General features: G+C 58.9%; 1 protein-coding gene across 1 annotated transcript in view; it reads right to left on the minus strand.

Moving 5' to 3' along the window:
- Positions 1-7,878: 7,878 nt before the first annotated feature.
- LOC101016460 (adhesion G protein-coupled receptor A1) overlaps positions 7,879-20,853 on the minus strand; it is a 39,846-nt gene continuing 26,871 nt past the window's right edge. The window contains exons 5-6 of the mRNA XM_021943890.2: positions 10,111-10,209; positions 7,879-9,189 (exon numbers count right to left, since the gene is read on the minus strand). Of these exons, the coding sequence (XP_021799582.1) occupies positions 8,007-9,189; positions 10,111-10,209 (1,282 nt within the window). The 3' untranslated portion in view covers positions 7,879-8,006. The remainder of the gene's footprint in view (positions 9,190-10,110; positions 10,210-20,853) is intronic.

A 20,853-nucleotide genomic window follows, 5' to 3' on the forward strand; every position in this document is an offset into this window, starting at 1 on the left:
GGATTTGAGCCCCGTCCTCATCTGAACACCGGAGATGGGGCCGAAACACACGTGAGAGAGCCCGGGAGGTCCCAGCCCCGACCCAGCCCCAGTCACCAGATCCCCTGTACGTTCCCTTAGAGCCTGGCTGGGGCGCTCCCAGGGCTCAGCTGTTGCCGGTGGCTCCTGGGCCTGGGAAGGGGACGGTACAGGACCATGCGTGTCCTTGTTGCCCACGGACCAGAGGTGCCGTCTCCCAACCAAACTCCCCCTGGGATCTGGACCTCACTGGGTGCTCTTGGCCACAGGCCCTTCCCCGGCGGCCTTGCTTTCATACTCACAGTGGAGGCTGCTTGCCTGAGCCCTGCCACACCTCCCACAGGGGCTGCTGTCCTTCCTGATGCTGTGGCCTGAGGGGCGGGAGGCTGGGGTCCCTGGTGCTCTCCAGGCACTCCAACTGTGGACGCTGTGATATTTCACCCCTCCTTCCAGGAGGGCCGCAGGCTGAGGCCGGGACACACGGTTTCCCTTGAGGCGTTCCCAGCTGTGGCCTGGACTCCACCAGCTCCCAGACACCCCTGGGGGAGGCACAAATACCGCTGATGTCAGAGGGCAGCGTCATGGATCTGGCCGCAGAAGTTTCTGTGTGGGGCCTGCCTGCCCTTCTCCCCGCATCGCATCCTGCCTGCCCTTCTCCCCCGCATCCTGCCTGCCCTTCTCCCCTGTGACCTGGGGAGGCCCCAGCCTTGCAGGGGAGGGTCGCTGCCCTGGCATGGTGCTAAGGCGGGAGGCATGCGGAAGGCGAGGGACGGTGGCTTAGGGACCTGGCATGTGAGAGGCGTGGAGCCCACCGTGGTTCCTGAGGCCCCTGGGTCAGCACCTCCAGAGCAGGCCTGAGGCCCTGCACACACAAGACACTAACAAGGTTCTTATTTCTGCTTCCCATGGATGACCGTCCTACCCGTGAAATCCAGCTGAGCCTGAGGCTGCTCCTTAGCGCATCCAGGAGGCTGACACCCTGCGGCTGGGCTGCCTCCTCCGGCCCTGCCCTCTGCTCTGATGTTACTCAGCCAGGCCCAGGCACCTGGCCCCTCCTGAACGTCACCCTGCTTCTTGTTGGGTGTGTGTGAAATCATTTTTAAGCTTTAATGACGTGTAGTGACACACAGTAAGCTAGAGTGGTTAATGTGCAGCCCCACAGGCTGGGGCCCGTGGCTATACTGTGAGGCTGTCGCTAGCGCCACATAGGGCCACGTCCACTGGTCTGCCATGCCCCTGCAGCCAGCTTGGCCCTCTCTGGCCCCGGTTTGCCTGTGGGCCGGGGAGTCCCGTGAAGGAGTGTGAATGGGCATGAGTTCACAGCCCCGGAGGGTCAGAGGTGTCAGGGATGTGCTGGAGCTGCATCTCACTCCAGAGACCAGGCTGGATGGAGAAGCAGGTGCAAGCCAGGGAGGCAGGGTAGGGGCAGTGCTGGGGCAGGGCAGGGGCAGAGGAGGGCTGGGGCAGGGGCAGGGAAGGGGCAGGGGCAGGGGAAGGGCAGGGGAGGGGCAGGGGAAGGGCAGGGGAGGGGCAGGGCAGGGGCAAGACAGGGCAGGGGCAGAGGCAGGGCAGGGGCAGGGCAGAAGGGCAACGCAGGGGCAGAGGCAGGGCAGGGACGACCCACCCAGGGCTGCCGAGGTCGGTTGTCCGACTGCGAGTCCAGCCTCAGGGTCCAGCGGGCACTTAGTTGTGCATGTTCCTTTCCCAGCTGCCGGGACCCGCTCTCAGGGTCACCCTCGAAGAAGGAGGAGAAATTCCCTGCAGCCCAGGCACCAACTCCCCTTACTCCCCAGAGTGCCCCGGGGGAAGCACTGCCGAGTTGCGGCAGCTTAAGGAGCAGGCAGTGGGCCCCACCGCAGGCCTGGAGCAGCTCGAGATACAGGCGCGGCTGTGCATAGGGCTGTCCCAACCTGGCGGCCCTTCCTTGCACCCCCCAAAGGCACTGCCTGGAGCTGAGGCCCTGCTGGGGCTTCCCAGCTGCTTGCTGAGGTTGGCTGCTGCTTCTTCCTTCCTCCCCAGTTAACCAATGAGCCCACCCTGGTCCAAAGAGCAAGTCTGGGTGAGAATCCCACCACTGACTGACTATCTTGCTGCCCCCCACAGGGACCCAGAGCACAGCCCCCCACAGGGATGCAGAGACCTCCCCTTACAGGGACCCAGAGACCAGACCCCCTACAGAGAACAAACCCCGCCCCAGGGACCCAGAGACCAGCTCCCCGCCACAGGGACCCAGAAACCAGCACCCCCACCCCCACAGGGATGCAGAGACTTGCCCCCCTCCAACAAGGACCCAGAGACCAGAACCCCCCAACAGAGACCGGGAGACCAGCTCCCCCATGGTGCTAACCCAGGCTATCTCACACCCAGGGACCCAATGGCCCTGAATGAAGTCTGCTGTGTTTTAACAAGCGTCATTGAATCATTTTTCCTTTAACGCTGCTCACCTGCAGGCCATCGGCCCCACCCCACCGAGGCACCGAAGCCACAGGTGCTGCAGTGGAGACAGGAGTCTTTACCCTGGCAGCTCAGCCCATGCCAGCGTCCTGCACGCTCTTGGTGGCACAGACCCCGGAACTCATTTTAAACAGTGTTTACCAGGAGACACAGACCACAGATACACAGCCCATGTGACACAGAACCTAGTACTCAATTCAGACGACTCAGACCATGAGAACTCAGCCTCCCAAACACACAGGACACACGGGCACAGCTTCGGCTCAGTGCATGCAAACGCACCACCACCTCCGCCACCTGGGCACACGGAGGGTGAAAGTTCAGCCCACATCAGTGGCACCAACAAAGTAGCCCAGAAAATGTGTCCTCATCTTACAGCGGCACAGCTCACTACTGTCACCTCGAGTATTTCACCCAGCAACACAGCCTCACTGTGAATCCAGCATGAGCATCAACCCTAACAGGGAGGCACTGCGTGCCAGAGGTCCTCACTCCATGAAGACGTGGACCACGATACTCTCCGAACCAGGACAGAGACACGAGTACTAACCCACCAGGCTATCCCTCACCAGGGTACTCAGTCCACAGGACCTAGACCAAGGGTACTCTCCGAACCAGGACAGAGACACAAGTACTAACCCAGGCTATCCCTCACCAGGGTACTCAGTCCATAGGACCTAGACCAAGGGTACTCTCTGAACCAGGACAGATATAGGAGGACTAACCCAGACTATCCCTCACCAGGAGTATTCACCCCTCTAGGACCTGGACTTGGAGAAATCTCTGAACCAGGGCACAGACACGGGTACTCACCCGCTATGTGCCTGGCTGATGTCAGCTCTGTATCCCCTTGTGGCTTGTTCAGTGACCGTGTCTGGAAGAGACTGGGGGAGGCTGGCAGGGAGGGACTTGAGCTCTGGGTGCCTCTGCTGCTGCTTCTGCCCTGCAGGCCTCCCTGAAGGGCTACGCTGGGTGTGGTTGGAGTTGTGAGTATGGAGTCTGCTGTGATTACAAGGGAAGCTGTTGATATTTATGTAGAAAAGAAGTAATTAGAGTGAGTTTAAGAGTGTCCTCTTAACACTGGTTTTCCCAGTACCCACGTCCTGGGACGGGAGTGGAAAGGAAAGGCAGGCCCTGGCAGCCCCGGTTATTTCCTGGGACACGGGACAGAAGTGTGAGGTCTGAGTCCGCGCCCACTTGGGCCTGAGCTGCGCTGCTTGTCCTCTGGAATTCAGCCATCTGCAGATCTGTGGCCGGGGGGACGCAGCCTGGGGTCCGGGGTCCAGGGTCCGTGCAGGACCGTCTGTGGGCAGCCATGTCTGTGCTCAGGCTCTGGCCCTGCAGCCCCCAGGAGGCCTGGACAGCCAGCGTTGGGTGGTGGGAGCTGCCCTGGTGGGCCCCAGCTCACCTAGCAGCCCTCCCTCTGGGCCCAGAGGAGCCGGCACGGTGGGCATGAGGGGCTTGTCTGGCCGCTGAGCCCCTGCAGCCTGACCTGTCTCACTGGGAGACACTGGTCTTCTAACTGTGGCCCAAGGGACAGGCCTCTCACGTGTGCCAGGCCCTCCTATGCCCCTCCTGCTCCGCCTGCCCTGAACAACCACAGCACCCGGATGCCTGCTCAGACTTGGCCCCAGGGACCCTCCAAATTGGCTTCTCTGTCCCTGTCCCCAGTAGCCTCCCCGGATGCCCACCAGGCCCCACCCCTACCCCACCACTGACCTGGCCTCACAGCACTTTGTCTGTCCTCACGGGGTGCTCACCCTGTTCTCTCCCCACCTCCTCTGTCCCCTGCCTCCCTGCGCACATGCTGCCCCTGCAGACATAGGGCCGGCCTCCACCTGCCCAAGGTACCCCCACCCCACCCGCCTCAAAGGCCACAGAACAGTCTTTGGCCTTGAGTACGGCAGGCAGGATTTCCACCCCAAGCTGCCTGTGCGGTAACGGCTCTGTGGAAGCCTCTGGGCTCGGGTGCAAACCCTGGCAGCGCAGTGGAGGGGAAGTGTGACGAGGTGAGACACAGAGGAGCAGGGTCCACGGGGGACACGGGGGAGCAGGGTCCACGTGAGACACAGGGGAGCAGGGTCCACGTGGGACACAGGGGAGCAGGGTCCACCTGGGACACGGGGGAGCAGGGTCCACGGTCCGCACACAGTGAACACACCCACTGTTCCACCTCAGGCCTATGCTGGTCCCAACAGCATCCCCTGAGAAATGCAAGCACCAAGGGTCAGGGGGCAAGTGGCAGGACTGGTCAGGCACCATCTGGGCACTGGGTAGGTGCGGAAGTGCCCGTTGCAGCCGGTCTCTGCATGTGGGGTGCACTCATCACATCAGGGCAGGGCCCCGAGCTCCTTCCAGGGTCCCCACACAGGCTTCCTGCAGCTGCCGTCAGTCCCGGTCAGGCAGGTGGAGCCTGTGCGCCCCGACCCAGACCCTTCCCCACAGAACCTGTGGGGGCTCCTTAGCTGCCCGAAGCCCCTGCAGGGGTAGCTCATTCAGAAACAGAGCTGCCCAGATCTGAGCCCTGTCGGGGCCCTCGCGGGAGATGCAGCAGACGCCACTGTGTGTGTGTCTCCCAGGACTGGAGGCCTCCTCAGCTAGGACCGCTCCAGAGAAGAACTGTCAGGGTCTGGAGGCACAGGCGGCCTCTGCTTCCTAGTCCTTTAAGCTGACTACAGTCATCACGGTGTTGCTGTGTGGTAGGTGACACACCAGCACAGAGGCAGGGCGGAGGGGCCGCCTCACGCTGTTCCTCTGAAGAGCATGCACACACATGCACACTTACCCTCAAACACACGTGCATGTGCGCACACAACTCCCACAGAGGGACCTGCACACCACACAGGCACACACTCTCACACACACGTCAACACCCACACAACCCACATGCCACTCACAAACATACAGGCACACAAGCACACCCACACAGGCTGGCGTGCACCCACGCTCCATCCCATCTGACACGAGGACACACAGGCACACACACCCACACAGGCTGGCGTGTACGCATGCTCCATCCCATCTGACACAAGGACACACAGGCACACACACCCACACAGGCTGGCGTGCACACACCCTCCATCCCATCCAACACGCAGGCATATGGGCACACACACCCGCACAGGCCAGCGTGCACCCACACTTCATTGCATCTGACATGCATACATACGAGCATGCCCACACAGGTCGGCACGCACCCACGCTCCATCCCACCCGACACGCAGGCACACGGGCACACTCAAGGAAGGAAGTGGCACAAAAGTCAGACGTGAAACGTGGGTTTGGCTCTGGCTCCGTGGTCTGGTGGAAGCTGACGTTGAGCCAGGAGCCCTTTGGGGTGGTCGGGCTGTGGATGTTTATGCTCCAAAACGTTACGTGCAAATGGATATGGCCCAACACCGGTCCCAAGTGGACTCACGAGGCTAAGTCAGTATAGAAACACACAGAGGTTTAATGTTTAATGTTGACTTTCTTTGGTTGAATGATGGGAGGCCTCTCTGCTCAGCCAGGAGCACTGAGGGCAGAAAGTTCATGAGGGGCTGGAGGGGCCAGGCAGAGCAGCCTCACCCCGGGATCCAGGACACAGAAGGGGGCCACACGCTCAGGTGTCCCTCTACCCCCATCTAGGGTGAGAAAAACACACGGGGATGTTATTAACCAGCCTCACAAAGAACCAACGATGCCAAGACTGTATTTTTGTGTGGACAGTTCTGCACCTACAGTGTGTACACAGCACAGCGTGGGGATTCGGGTTCACACCAGCTACGGAAGCAGGTGAAAAGGTGAGGCGGAGGCAGAGCTGCCTGGCAGTCATCTGGTGGCCCGTCTGGTTGACCTGTAAGGACACACGGGGTTTGCTGGGAGGAGCACACTGTGGGTTGCAGCGTCGCGGTCAAGTTTACCAACACCCCGGGAAGTGGGGCTCATACTCACATACTGAGTGCCTCCAGAGAGCCCTTCCACTGAGCAGGTGCCGGGAACACTCCCCAACACCCTTCTTCGCGGAGGTGCACGTTAGGGAGGCTCTGCGCCTGGTGAGACCTGCCGACCGGATAGCAGAGTGCACCCACGAGTCTGCTGACATTGACGTTTGCAGGGTGAAACACTCTCCAATGAAAACCCAGTGTGTGGGCGGCTGGAAAACACACCGCTACGTGTATGCACACATGTGCATGGCAGGTGCATGCGTGTGTTAACTATGTGTGCCCACGTGTATGTGTGTGACACGCACGTGTGTGTGTGCATGTATGCAATATGCACGTTTGTGTGTGTATGTGACATGCACGTTTGCGTGCATGTGTATGCATGTGATATGCACATGTGTTTGTGTGTGCACGTGTATGTGTGTGATATGCACGTTTGTGTGTGTGTGATATGCACGTGTTTGTGTGTATGCATGTGTATATGTGTGATATGCACGTTTGTGTGTGTGCATGTGTGTGTGATATGCACATGTGTTTGTGTGCGTGTGTGTGTGTGGGTGAACACGTGTCACAGACAAGGAGGAGGGAGGGAAGGAAAACTGTGTACAGTTTCACACCCACGGCCCTCTGGACTCCCTTCCACCAAGGGACGGGCCACTTGCTTTCACAGAAGGCTTGTTGTCATCCACATCTGTCCTTTGAGTCAGGGCTTGGTGCCCAGATGTTCATGGAGATGAGAAAAAGGGAAAGGAATTTTGTCCATGAGAATGTCCCGTCTGCCAGCCCCTCTTCTTTTTGGAATAAACCTTGTTGCCAAGTGCCTATACTGGAGTGGAATCCAGTCCCAACGGTGGCTGGTTTTGGAAGTCGAATCTTCACTAACGGATGTCTGGGCATCTTCCCAAGGCTTGGGCCCCTGAGAGCACCCCATTGGCCCTCTGAAGCCGACAGCCATCCCCAAAGTCCAGAGCGCGGCTGCAGCCCGCAGCATCCGTGGTGCTCTCAGCCCTGCAGGGCTGGGGCTGTGACAAGGACAAGGTTGACAGGGGACACTGAGTGGGCAGAGGTGTGCAGGGGTCCCGTGAAGCTGCAGGGGTGGCTCAGACACACGACAGCAGTGGGTCCCAAGGGTTCTGCCCAGGGTGAGAATGCTGGGGACAGACCTGCCACCACCACCCCTGCAGCAGAACGCAAGACACACACATTGAACACTGGGAAAGGTCAGGGCAGCCCCCTGCTGCGATCTCGGCCCCGCCTGGCCACACCAGGGGAAGCCAGGACTCCGTGGATGGCATCTCGGGCAGGGCCACGCTGGGGTCTGGGTGGGTCCTTTGATGGAAGCCCCTGCTCTGCCTCTGGGGCGCCCCAGGACTGGAGGCCACAGGACAGAAACCAGATGACCTTGTGCAGGGAGGAGCACGTGGAACTGGGATAAAAGGAGTGGGCGTGGCCCAGAGCTTTTCCCCGCTGAGGTCTTTCACAAGGAAGGGGCAGGGGTGTGAACTGCTTCTGAAAGGTGGGGTCACTTTGGTGCCCCCAGTGACCTCATGTGGCAGATGGGCCCCCCACTCTGCTCTGAAGCTCCTCCAGGAACTGTGTCCCCTGCTCCGCCTACACAGTAGTTTCATTTTTCCAGGGTCCTGTTCGGATGTTGCCGGTCCCATCGGTGCCAAACGGCAGGTCTTCTAGCAAGTTACCCTTGGGCAGCCCGTTCTGGCTGGGGCCACCAAAGGGCAGGGACTGTGTCCTCCGCAGCATCTCCAGGTGACCAGGCCCAAGCGCTGCCTCCCTGCCCGGCCGCGTGGGGCAGCTGTAGAGGGCAGGACTCCCATCGCTGCCCTCAGGCTGGCTGACCATGGGGAAGGGGTCACCCTGGGCGCAGCAGGCCAGCGTGTGTGCCCCTGCCGGGCCATCCAGAGAGCTGGGGGGGCTGTCTGTGCGCGAGCTTTGGGGGCTGCCGTCCAGGCTGGACGGGATGTGGTAAGCGTACTCGGGCTCCTCTGCTGGGTGCCGGCTAAAGTAGGGCGGCTTAGTTCTGCCCTGAAGGCACCCGTGCAGGTGGGGGTCGTGCCCGAAGGCACCCTCCTCCTGCGCGTGCATGTGTGCCTCGTCCGCCATCAGTGGCTCGCCGTGCATCTTGGCGCAGCACGGGGTGGCTGGGGACAGACAACTGGCGTGGCCCTGTGCGGCCTGCAGGTTGGTCATCTTGCAGGGTCCCGGTGGGTGCGGGAAGCCCTGTGGCTGGCCGAGGCCCGGCGAATGCAGGCAGGCGGCACGGCCCAGCGCGGCCCCGTTGGCATCGAGCGCGGAGTGGGCATCCCTGCGGGGTGGGCAGCATGCCCACCAGCACTGCCACACGTCCTCACGCTTGGCGCAGTGGTGGATGAGCACGAAGAGCCCCAGTGTCACGCAGAAGGCGCCGTACAGGCAGCTGAAGACCATGTCCAGGAAGTGGCCCTGGGACACCGCCAGCGCCCCAAAGGCCCACGTGGCCGTGAACAGGAACAGCGTGAAGGCGGCAGCGCGCAGCTGTGCCTGGAAAGAGTGCTCGTTCTGGAGCACCGAGGCGCCAGGGGCATCGCGTGCGGGTGGGGTGCCAGGCCTGATCCCACGGCTGCCCTCGGGCGTGGCCAGCCGCCGCTGCTCCTCGGGCTGTGCGCGCATCTCGTACCTGCGCCCTGGGTGGCGCCGCAGCTGCACGTAGGTGCCCAGGAAGTACACGCAGGTGACCAGGGCAATGACGGCGGCTGGGCCGTAGAAGGCGCCCAGGCTAGGCTCCCAGGCCATCCAGCAGCTGTGGGGAGACGCACGTCAGCGTCAGCTGGGCCAGCACGGCCAGGACTCAGGACTCAGGACTCCTCCTGCAGAGCAAAGGGCCCCGCACCCGCCCGGACCAGCAAGTGGCTTTGCACAACTGCGGCCTGGGGGCCTTGGGCGCTTCTAGAGTCGCTGACAGTGTGGATGGGAACGAGACCCTATTGGCCCTACCAGCTTGGGAGGTCGAGGAGCCAGGAAAGTGTCCCAGGTGTGGGCGGAGGTGGAGCCGGGTGGGGTGCCAGGTGCAGGGTGGGCCTGGGTGGGCAGGAGCAAGGACAGAGCCGGGTGGGTGGGGCCGGTGTGGGGTGGGTGGGGCCAGGAAGAGGCAGAGCTAGGTGGGCGGGGCTGAGCAGAGGGCAGCGCTGGATGGGTGGGGCAAGGCAGAGGGTGGAGCCGGGTGGGCATGGCCGGCGTGAGGTGGGCGGGGTCAGGTGGAGGTGGAGGTGGAGCCGGGTGGGCGGGGCCAGGCGGAGGGCAGGCGGGCGGGCCATCCTGGGGCCGCAGAAGGAACTGAGGGCCTGAATCAGGGGTTCCAGGCTGGCTCTGGGCACCGATGGCGGGACGGCTGGGTTCGTTCTACTCTATGGGGTTTCCCCTCTCAGCTGAGCTCCATGCTGCTGCCAAATCGCTATTTGTCCCCAGGCCCCTCCCATAGAAGGCTAACCAGGCCTGACTCATCCAGAGGCAAAGATTAGGTTGGGGTCCCTGGGAGAGAAGGGGACACTGTGCACTCCTCGGGGGCGCGAGCTGGGAGGGGCGCAGCTCTGGGCGAGCCCCAGGTCCAGGCCCAGGCCTTGCTGCTTTGTCCTGGTCTCCCCCACTGCAGGTGTCCGGGAGGGACCTCGGGCAGAGCCCACCCGCTGCTCCCAGCTCCCAGCTCTGGGCGCCCGGTACTCACTATGCCGCGTCCTCGTCCTCTGTCCCGTAATTCCTGATGTTCGTGGCAGCCGTGACCCCACAGATGATAAAGGGGACCCCTCCACTGACGAGGTAAAACCTGCCGGAGAGGAAGGCGCTGACCCCCTTGCAGACGCTGCCTGCATCTTCCGGGGACACGCTGTCCCTCCCCCACTCCGCGGGGCAAGGGAGAGAGGCGGGCGCGGGCGGAGCAGGAGGGGACCAAGACTCCCGACCCCCGACCGCCGACCTAGCAGCCTGTGCCGGCCTCGCCTGGCCTCCCGCGGGCCTCTGCGCCTGGAGAGAGCCCTGGCCAGGTCCCGGAGCAGGTGGGCCCCGGGAGAGCTCTGTTAGCTGCTGATTTCTCTGCAGCTGCAGGGAGCCCCTGGCTGCAGGCGGGACCGCTCCCCGGGGCGGCGTGGGGTCACACAGGGAGCTGCATGTCCCACTGAGTCTCCAGGTCATGGCCCCTCCCCAGGGGTAGTGCGCGTGGCCAGTGACCCGTGGTGCCCCGCTTAGCCTCGGGGAAGAGGTGCAGAGGGCGGAAGTGTCTGCTCCCTGTCAGACCCAGGAACCCTGCCTTGGAGGGGCAGTCTCATCCTGACAGGTGCGGCCTAAGCCCAGGGCAGGGGCTGACCTTCCCCTCTGCAGGGCCTGGCAATCGTGCTGAGGGCACCCAGGGGTCCATGCATGATGCTGTGTGTCCCGGACCAGGTGCATTTGCTCACCGCCTCCAGCCCCTGGCCTGACCCTGGCTGCCGGCCCTATGGAGCATGCGTGACCTAGGGGCCGGCTCAGAGACCATCCCCCATGGGTGCTGTCTCCCCGGCTGCTGGGAACACCCAGGTCGGCCACGGACCCCTGCCCCACGTGTTCAGTGGGCTCCAAGGTGCAGGGGTGGGAGGGGTGGCCCTGGGTCTGGTAGTTCTCGGGGACCCCCTAGGAAACCTGTGCTTCCCAGACTCTATATCCCAAGATTTCCTTCAGAAATAAAGATGAAATAAAGACACTTTCTGATAAAAATAAAACTAAGAGCACTTGCCATGTATGGACCTGTATTTCAGGAAATGCTAGCTGAAATTATTCAGGGTGGAGGGGTAGTGGACCCTTCCACAGGCACCGCACCTGTGGAAAACCCTAACCAGACCTGCACGGTAGGCCTTGGGCTGGGGGTCCATGCTGTGGACTTCATCAGAACAGCAGGGAGCCCCTGGGCTGCTTGGGGGAACTTGGACTGTCCGGAAGGAAGGAGGACACCAGAAACGCTGAGGGATAAATAGAAAAGCTTTGTCTCCCCCTTCTTAATTTCCTCCCTCTTGCAATGACTGTTTCAAGAAAGAACTTGAGCACCGCCTTGTGTAGGGTACGTGGGGATGGTGCTGTGCCCAGCATCTGTGGGAGGAAAGGTGGGAGGCAGGAAACAGTCCTATACAGTTGCAAGTTTTCTATAAATGTGTTATATGAAGAGAACAATTTTACTCTACATAGGATGTGGAAAGGTTGTGGATTTTAATCCCTTAGAGCAACCATACGAAACTAGGTAAAAACTAGGCTGGATGCGGTGGCTCACGCCTGTAACCCCAACACTTTGGGAGGCCAAGGTGGGTGGATCACGAGGTCAGGAGATTCAGACCATTCTGGCTAACACGGTGAAACCTCGTCTCTACTAAAAATGCAAAAAATTAGCTGGGTGTGGTGGCGGGTGACTGTACTCCCAGCTACTAGGGAGGCTGAGGCAGGAGAATGGCGTGAACCCGGGGGGCAGAGGTTGCAGTGAGCCGAGATCGCACCACTGCACTCCAGCCTGGGCGACAGAGTGAGACTCCGTCTCAAACAAACAAACAAAAAAACTAATAGATACATTAAAACGAAATTTTAAAAAATGTTAAAATAATCCAAAAGAAGGAAGTAAAGGAGAAATGGAAGAATTCCAAAGAACAAAACAATCACTTAAAGTGGTAAAAACAGAAAACAAAGAGTAAAATGTAGACTAAATCCAACCAAATCAAAATTCCAATTAATTTTAGCAAGCTAAAAGCTCCAATCCAAAGGCAGAGATTATCAGGGTAGATAGTAAGCTCCTGGAACATGGTGACTAGAATAGAAACACTGAATAGAAGACACAAGTAGGTTGAAAGTAACTGGATGGAAAAAGCCATGCAATGCCAACTGTGAGATTAAGAGAGCTACAGCGGTTACACCGATGCCAGGCAAAGTCGATGATAAGACAGTGAGATAGAGGGGCCCATGGGATGCAGAAGTGTCCGGGATGGACCCACGGCGCACAGTTGTGGTGCAGGACGGACCCACGGCGCACAGTTGTGGTGCAGGACGGACCCACGGCGCACAGTTGTGGTGCAGGACAGACACACGGTGCACAGTTGTGGTGCAGGACGGACACACGGCGCACAGTTGTGGTGCAGGACAGACCCACGGCGCACAGTTGTGGTGCAGGACAGACCAGAGACAGTCCTTTGATTTTCTGAGAAGACATCCAACCACCCCAGTGGATGGGAAGCAGGAGAAACCTGCCCGACGCTGTCACCCAGTCAGTCTGGCGGTTTGTTCCTGCCGAGCGGGGCGGGGGCCCGGGAGAAATAAAGACCAATGTCTCTCTGAAGGTGAAGACAGGGAGGAGTGAGCCGCACATGACTTTGGCAAAGAGTTGGCTGTGAAGCCCACAGGTGGCAAAACAGGACATGGAGTGGGAAAGCAGACCCAACTTCTTATAGAGGCCACGGGCACCCGGCCGGGACAGTCCCATCCAGAGCTTGTTCTAGCAGGGCCTGGGCTCAGCTGTCCACACCCGGCCGGCCTGTGATGTCAGCACGGGCACCTCTGCTCTGCTCCCACAGTCAATGGTGGCACAGAAAGCCCCCCAGGGTCCTGCTGCTGCCAGGCACAGGGATCCCCTAGACCCCGCTCTGGACACACAGGAGGCCACTGTCTCCGAGCCAGCCCTCCACCCTCTGCAGGAGATGGAGCTACAGGTTCTGGCCTTGAAGTCCCCTTTGGCATCCTCAGCAGGCACAGCTGTGACAGGGATAGCTCAGGGCGCACTTTGTGCAGCAAGGCCAGCCCGCCACCCTCCTTTGTGGCCCGTGGCCCCAGTTACCCACAAGGAGCCGGCAAGAAGGCCTGCAGCAGTGGCCTCTGCGCGTCCAAGGCTGGATGATGGAGCAGCTGACGTGTCCCAGAGGCCCTGCCTGGGTCTGGCCAGACGATGCAGCACCGTGAGCTCCCCTGCCTTCCTGTGGCTGCAGGTCTTTTCCTGAGGACCCCAGTGTCCTGCAGCGGGCGTGGAGAAGCTGCTGGCAGCTGCTCAGAGGACACGCCGCCCACTGCAGCCTGTGGGAGGGTCTGTCTGTGCCCGGCCGGCCGTCTCCAAGCTGCCTGCCCGGCCCTGCCTGCCAGGACCACCGGCTCCGGGCTCCGTCCCGGCGCGCAGCGCAGGTCGGCCGGCAGAGGGCGCTGGAGGCCGCCGCTTTTCTCGCCGCCGCCGCTGGGCAGTGACTGCCGTGGACTCGGCTGGGGCTGGGGCGGGGCGGGGCTGGGGCTGGGGCGGGGCGGGGGGCTCTGCTGGGTCCAGCATCCACCAACCACCAACCGACGTGGGCCGCTCACAACCGCCTCAGCCCACCTGTGTCCGGGGAGTGGTTCCTGCCCATCTGGCAGCTGGGAACACCCTCTCCTATGGCTCCGAGCCCCAGTCAGGGTGGGGGTCCAGCTTGTCCTCCCCCTCTGGGCGCTGACGCATCTGTCACTCAAGCGTCGTATTCTGTTACCTAGAATCCCATCTAAACCCCAGGTGGACTCTGGGCGTCGAGGAATGTCCAGCCACCCCTCTGTGCCCAGGTCCCAGCATCGGGACAGTGGCTCGCCATGCCAGGCCACTCACTGGAACATCTCCGGGTTACATGATTTCCCGGGCTCAGGCCAACGCCTGCGGTAGATGAAGGTTTCTAGAAAGGGAGGGCAGATCTGAATCTCGATGAAATCCTAATGGCTTCCCCTTGGGAGCTGTGAACCTGACCCAGAGGTGTCCAGAGGAGCAAAGCGGGAGCTGACTTAAGGCAGAGCACATTGCTCAGAGGCCGGGGAGGGTGGCCTGGCTGGGGAGGGTGCAGAGCTGAGGAGGGTGCAGAGCCTGAGAGGGTGGCCTGGCCAGGGAGGGTGCAGAGCTGGGGAGGGTGGCCTGGCCGGGGAGGCTGCAGAGCCCGGGACCAGCCCTGAGTGCACCGCCACGTGACCCAGGGCCAAGTGAGGGAGGAGTGACTATCAGTGCCGGGGCAGGTAGATGAGCGTTGCACAGGAGAACAGGAGCTCCGTCCTATGTCGACTGAATAACGCCCCCAGATATCCATGTTCTCTTCCCTGAAACCAGTGAAGGTTTCACCTCACACGTCAAGAGGGACATTGCAGGTGCGGTTAAATGAGCGATGGTGAAGGGCGGAGACTGTCCTGGGTTGTTTGGCTGGACTGACAACATCACCGGGGTCCTCTTAAGAGGGAGGGCAGAGATCCCAGTGGAGAGAAGATGCAGGGCTGCTGGCTTTCAGGGTGGAGGAGGCCCCAAGCCCAGGAGTGATGGTGGCTGAGGCAGCCCCAGAAGGTGCCGGGGGAGGGAGGCAGCCCTGCCCACACCTCGGTATCGGTCCAGCGGGGCCCATGTTGGACTTACGGCTCTCGACTGTCGGATGATCCCCCTGAGTTGCTTTATACACTGAGCTTGTGGTGCGGCCCCAGCGGTGCGTGAACCCTGGCCACTCACAGCTACAGGATGGATATGCTGCTGCTCACGGGGGGTGACTGGGGAGCCTCGGGGAGGAGCCATGGTGCGAATGTGGCATGAGGATGGGTGCCTTAAACCATCCACAGAAGCACGTGCCCCGCCTGGGTGCTGCCGGCTCTGTGATCCCTCCTGACACACTCGCCCGCTGCTGATTGGAGCTGATGGTCAGAATCAGCGCACGCTGGGACATGGGGAAACGGAGCAAGGATTCAGACCATGGGTGTCGTCCCGCCACGGCTCGGTTCCCGCCATGGCTGACACTTCACACCTCTTCCCAGGTGCAGTGGCACCATCAAAGCCCGAGCGAAAAGGTCCCGGACCCAGGTGCCACCCAGGACAGCCCCTCTGAGACCAACACTGCATCTCTGGGCTCAGGCGGGCGGCACTGCCTCTGCCTCCATGCTGCACCTCTCCTTACACCACATGCATGCTCACATGTGCACACACATTTGCTTGCATGACACTTCCATGCATACATGCCCCCCCACTGGAACACACATACCACATGCACACTGGCACACAAGCACACACACACACACTGGCACACATCACACACACAAGCACACATACTCACGAATGCACACTCACATGTACACTGGCACACACGCACACATCACATGCACAGGCACACACATTCACATACAATGGCACACACACGCACATTCACACACACACAGGCACACATGCACAATGGCATACACCACATGCACAGGCACACGCACAGGCACATACCACATGCACAGGCACACACATGCACACACACTCATGCACACTGGCACACACCACATGCACAGGCACACACGTACACACATCGGCACACTGGCACACATGCACACTCACACACACACTCATGCACAGGCGCACACACGTGCACACTGGCACACACCATATGCACAGGCACACACGTACATACATGCACACACACACACTGGCACACACCACGCACACACACACTCACACACACACTGGCACACTCTACATGCATAGGCCCTCCACACGCACAGGCACTCACACACGCACAGGCACTCACACATGCACAGGCACTCACACATGCACAGGTGCACCTGGGCTTTGCAGGTCCTGCGTTTTTCACAGGTGAAGGCTGTGGGAACCCAGCGTTGAGCGAGTCCATCAGGGCCACTTTTCCAACAACATGTGTTCATTTGATGTCTCTGTGTCATATTTTGGTAATTCTCTAAATATTTCACATTTTACCGCTATTACTATGTCTGTCATGGTGAGCTGTGATCAGTCATCTTTGAGGTTTCCGTGGTAGCTGTCTTGGGGCACCACAAACCACGCCCGTGTAAGACGGTGAACTTAGTGGGTAAATGTCCTGTGTGATCTGGTTGCTCCACGGGTTGGCTGTTCCCCATCTCCCTCCTATTCCCTGAGTCACAAAAATATTGAAATTAGGCCAATTAATAACCCTACAATGGCCTCTAAGTGTTCAGATGAAAGGAACAGTTGGACGTCTCTTGCTTTATTTATAAAGCTAGAAATCATTACGCTTAGTGAAGAAGGCATGTCGAAACAGAGATAGGCCAAAAGCTCGGCCTCTTGTGACAAACAGCCACGTTGTGAATGCAAAGGAAAAGTATTGAAGAAAATTGCTTCCAGCAAACACATGAATGATAAGAAAGTGAAACAACCTCATGGCTGATGTGGAGCAAGTTTTAATGGTCTGGATGGAAGATCAAACCAGACACAACATTCCCTCAAGCCAAAGCCTCATCTAGAGCAAGACCCTAACTCTCTTTAACCCTCTGACGGCCGAGAGAGGTGCAGCAGGAAAAACGCTCCAAGTTAGCAGAGGTTGGTTCATGAAGTTTAAGGACAGAAACCATCTTCATAACATAAAAGTGCAGGGTGAAACAGTAAGTGTTGATGGAGAAGCTATAGCAAGTTCTCCAGAAGATCTGGCCAGGATAGCGATGAGGGAGGTTGCACTAAACAAGAGTGATTTTTCTTTTTTTGAGACAGGGTCTTGCTCTGTCACCCAGGCTGGAGTGCCGTGGCGTGATCTCGGCTTACTGCAAGCTCCACCTCCCAGGTTCAAGTGATTCTCTTGCCTCAGCCTCCCCGGGAGCTGGGATTACAGGTGCCCACCACCACGCCTGGCTAATTTTTTGTGTTTTTTTTTTGTCCAGACTGGGCTTTGCTGTCTTGGCCAGGCTCGTCTCGAACTCCTGACCTCAGGTGATCTGCCTGCCTCGGCCTCCCAAAGTGCTGGGATGACAGGCATGAGCCACAGCGCTTAGCCTAAACAAGAGATTTACAACACAGATGAAACAGCCTTCTACTGGAAGAGATGCCTTCTAGGACCCTCACAGCTAGAGAGGAGACCGTGCCTGGCTTCCAAGCTTCCAAGCACAGGCGGACGCTCTTGCTAGGGGCTAACGCGGCCGGGGACTTTGAGTTGAAGCCAATCCTCATTCACCATTCTGAAAATCCCGGGGCCGTTAAGAATGATACTCAATCTACTCTGCCTGTGCTCTGTAAGAGGACGACAAAGCCTGGTGTCAGCACATCTGTTCACAGCACGGTCTGCTGAATATTTAAAGCCCACTGTTGAGACCTATTGCTCAAAAAGATTCTTTGCAAAATATTGCTGCTAGTTGACACTGCTCCTGGCCACCCAAGAATTAGAAGTGCAGCCTGAAGATGGCACTGCATTGCTACAGTCTCGTGGTAAAACGTAACCAAAGAGGAGCTGCGTCTTATGAATGAACAAAGAAAGAGGTTTCTTGGGATCAGTCTGCTCCTGGTGAAGATGCCGTGGACGCTACTGAAATGACAACAAAGGATTGAGAATATTTCATACACTATGTTGACAAAGCCGTGGCAGAGTTTGAGAGGATGACTCCAGTTTTGAAAGGAGTTCTACTGTGGGTAAAATGCATCAAACAGCACTTCGTGCTACAGAGAACTCTTTTGTGAAAGGAAAAATCAATGTGGCAAACATCATTGTTGTCTTATTTTAAGAAATTGCCACAGCCACTCCAGCCTTCAGCCCCCACCACCCTGGTCAGCCCCAGCGGTCCACATCGAGGCGGGACCCTCTGCCTGCAGGGAGATTACGACTTGCGGAAGTCACTAGCATTTTTTTTTAGCAATAAAGAACCAGCGGCTGTATGGTCTGCGAAGGCCTCAGGTCATGGTCATGGCCTCCTCTGCCACACCCGCCTCAGTTTACGTTTAGCTGAAGTTTCACCGGTGCTGTGACTTGAGCTGTGCTCCATGTGCGGCGTTTCGTGGGTGTGTGTGCAAGTGTGATGTGAGTGCGTGAGTGCATGAGTGTGCGCATCGCAGGCAATGCAAGGTATGTAGTGAGTGCGTAATGCATGCAGGTTTGGCGCACGCAGCAGTGTGTGTATGTGTGTAGTGAGTGTGAGTGCATGCAAGTACTAAGGTGATGTGTGGGCAGTGCAATTCTGCAAAGACCAGCAGGATGATGTTATCCGACGTTAACGCGAGCGCAAGCAAGATAGCATGTGGTGATGCGGAGTGCCGCGAGTGCGGCAAAGATCCGCGTTAACGCACATGGCATGTGGTGAGTGAGCGTTAATGGCGGTCTGGCATCGGCAAGCAGTCCATTTTTGCAGGTCTGGAGGAGCGCACGGCGTCTGAACGCGCATCCATGAAAGCAGCAGCATGGAGCGCACGGCGAACGAACGACGCGCGCCAGTACGCCAGCGCAAGTGACGATGCTATCGTGCATATCCGATATGTTAACATCCGCCAAGAGCGCATGCGGTATTGCGGCGTGATGCGCGATCGGATTACCAGATTAATGCGTTGGCGCGGTGGCATGTGGTGGCGAACGTACGGTCATCCCCTGATACTAATCCGCTATCCCAGCGGCATGATCGATACACCGGCTGGTCTGAGTGTGCACATGTGCAGTGCAAGTGTGTGTATATGTGTGGTGAATGTGAGTGCATGTAAGTGCCTGAGTATGCATGTGTTCAGTGTGTGTGTATGTGGTGTGAGTGTGAGTGCATGTAAGTGCCTGGGTGTGCACGTGTGCAGTGCAAGTGTGTGTGTGGTGTGTGTGTGAGTGCATGTGATGTAACTGCATGAGTGTATGTGCACATGTATGCAATGCATGTGTGTGGTGTGTGAGTGCATGTGTGTGTGATGTGTGTGCACACTGAAGAGATGGTACAGGTTCAGTTCCAAACACTGCAATAAAGTGAATCATACACAGTTTTTGGTTTCCCAGTGCACATGATATGGTTTGGCTCTGTGTCCTCACCCAAATCTCATCTCAGACTGTGATCCCGTAATCCCCATGTGTTGAGGGCAGGACCTGGTGGGAGGTGGTTGGATCAGGAGGTGGCTTCCCTCATGTTGTTCTCATGATATTGAGTGAATTCTCACGAGACTGAAGGTTTTATAGGAGTCTCTTCCCCCTTTGCTCTTCCCTTCTCTCATCCTGTCTCCTTGTGAAGAAGGTGCTGCTTCTCCTTCCCCTTCCACCATGACTGTAAGTTTCCTGAGGCCTCCCAGCCATGTGGAACTGTGAGTCAATTAAACCTCTTTCCTTTATAAATTACCCACTCTTGGGTACTTCTTTATAGCAGTGTGACAGTGGACTAATACAACACATAAAAGTTGTATTGACACTGTACTGTAGCTGACTAAGTGCGATAGCAATTATGCCTACAGAAACAACGTACATACCTTAACTTAAAAATCCTGTGGGCACTGTTACCTGAGGCCTCCGTGGACCATACAGCCGCTGGTCCTCAAGGGGTTTTGCTCTCTAATGAAAAGGAAGTTTGGGAAATGAGGCAGGAAGAGGCTGGTGGGGCCGCAGTTCCTGGAGACGGTGAGACCAGAGAATCATCTGGAAGCTGGTGCCAGTGCTGACTGGGGGCAGTGGTGTCAGCCTGGGGACACGTCCAGCTCCCCACAGGGCTCACCTGGCTGGCCTGATCAGCTGGTTCATTCCCTCCCAGGCTCCACCGTCAAACACAGCTTTACCAGTCAACTGGCCACAGCCCTACCTGCTGTCCCGGACAGGACAGGAGGATGACCAGCGTGTGGGCAAAGGGACGGGTGGGGATGATTGCTGCCTGGCCACTGGTCGGAGCTGGCAACTAGGGTGACAGGGGAGCTGGGCCTGGCAGGGACTCCTCCCAGGATCCCAGAATGAAGTCACCAGATTGCAAGTGGCCTTGCAGCCAGTCTCGTGTCTCTAAGTCACTGCTGGCTGCCCGTTATTTCAACCACTGAGGCCACGTGTGCAGAACCCAGAGATACATGCGACTCGGCTGAGGTTAGGGACACAGTCGATCCCCTTCTCCAGGCCCATTCCAGATGCTGAGCTGACCCTTGCCAATCTCCTCTCGACTGTCCATGGCCTGAGCTCCAGGGGTAAGACCAGGGAGCACCAGCCCTGAGCAGGTGCCTGGGCTAGTGAGGGCCTGATCCTGGGGCCTCCCAGCCCAGGCAATCTCTCGGGCCGTACCCTGGCTGCGTTCACAGTGCACGGGACCTCCCAGGGGGCAGGTCTGGTGTGGCCACACTGAGCGCTTGGCCTCTGTGGGGCTCCAGGCTGGATGCACCGTCAGTTGGCTGCTCCGTGGGTGTTTGCTGGGCACCCTGGGCACTCACTCAGGCCAGGCTTTGGGCAGGTGCCTGCTCTGTGTGCACAGTTCTCGGGTCTCGGACCCAGGCAGTGGGCAGGGGTGGACTCTGGGTGCTGCCTTTATGCCTTGGACTGTGTCCCTCTGTCCACTCGCAGGAGGGCAGCCAGCAGTCCTCACTCTGGACCAGACAGCATGTGACTCTCAGCTCCTGCCGGGCACTGACCCCTCACTTGGGGTGCTCTGACACTGGCGTCCGGCTGGCTCATACCTTCACCTTCCCCCTTCTGACTGTGCCTCCACGAGAGCACCTGCGACTGAGCCCTGGACCCCACTACAGAGAGCATGACCGACCGAG

This window comes from Papio anubis, chromosome 11, assembly GCF_008728515.1.
Source record: "Papio anubis isolate 15944 chromosome 11, Panubis1.0, whole genome shotgun sequence".
NCBI lineage: Eukaryota > Metazoa > Chordata > Mammalia > Primates > Cercopithecidae > Papio > Papio anubis.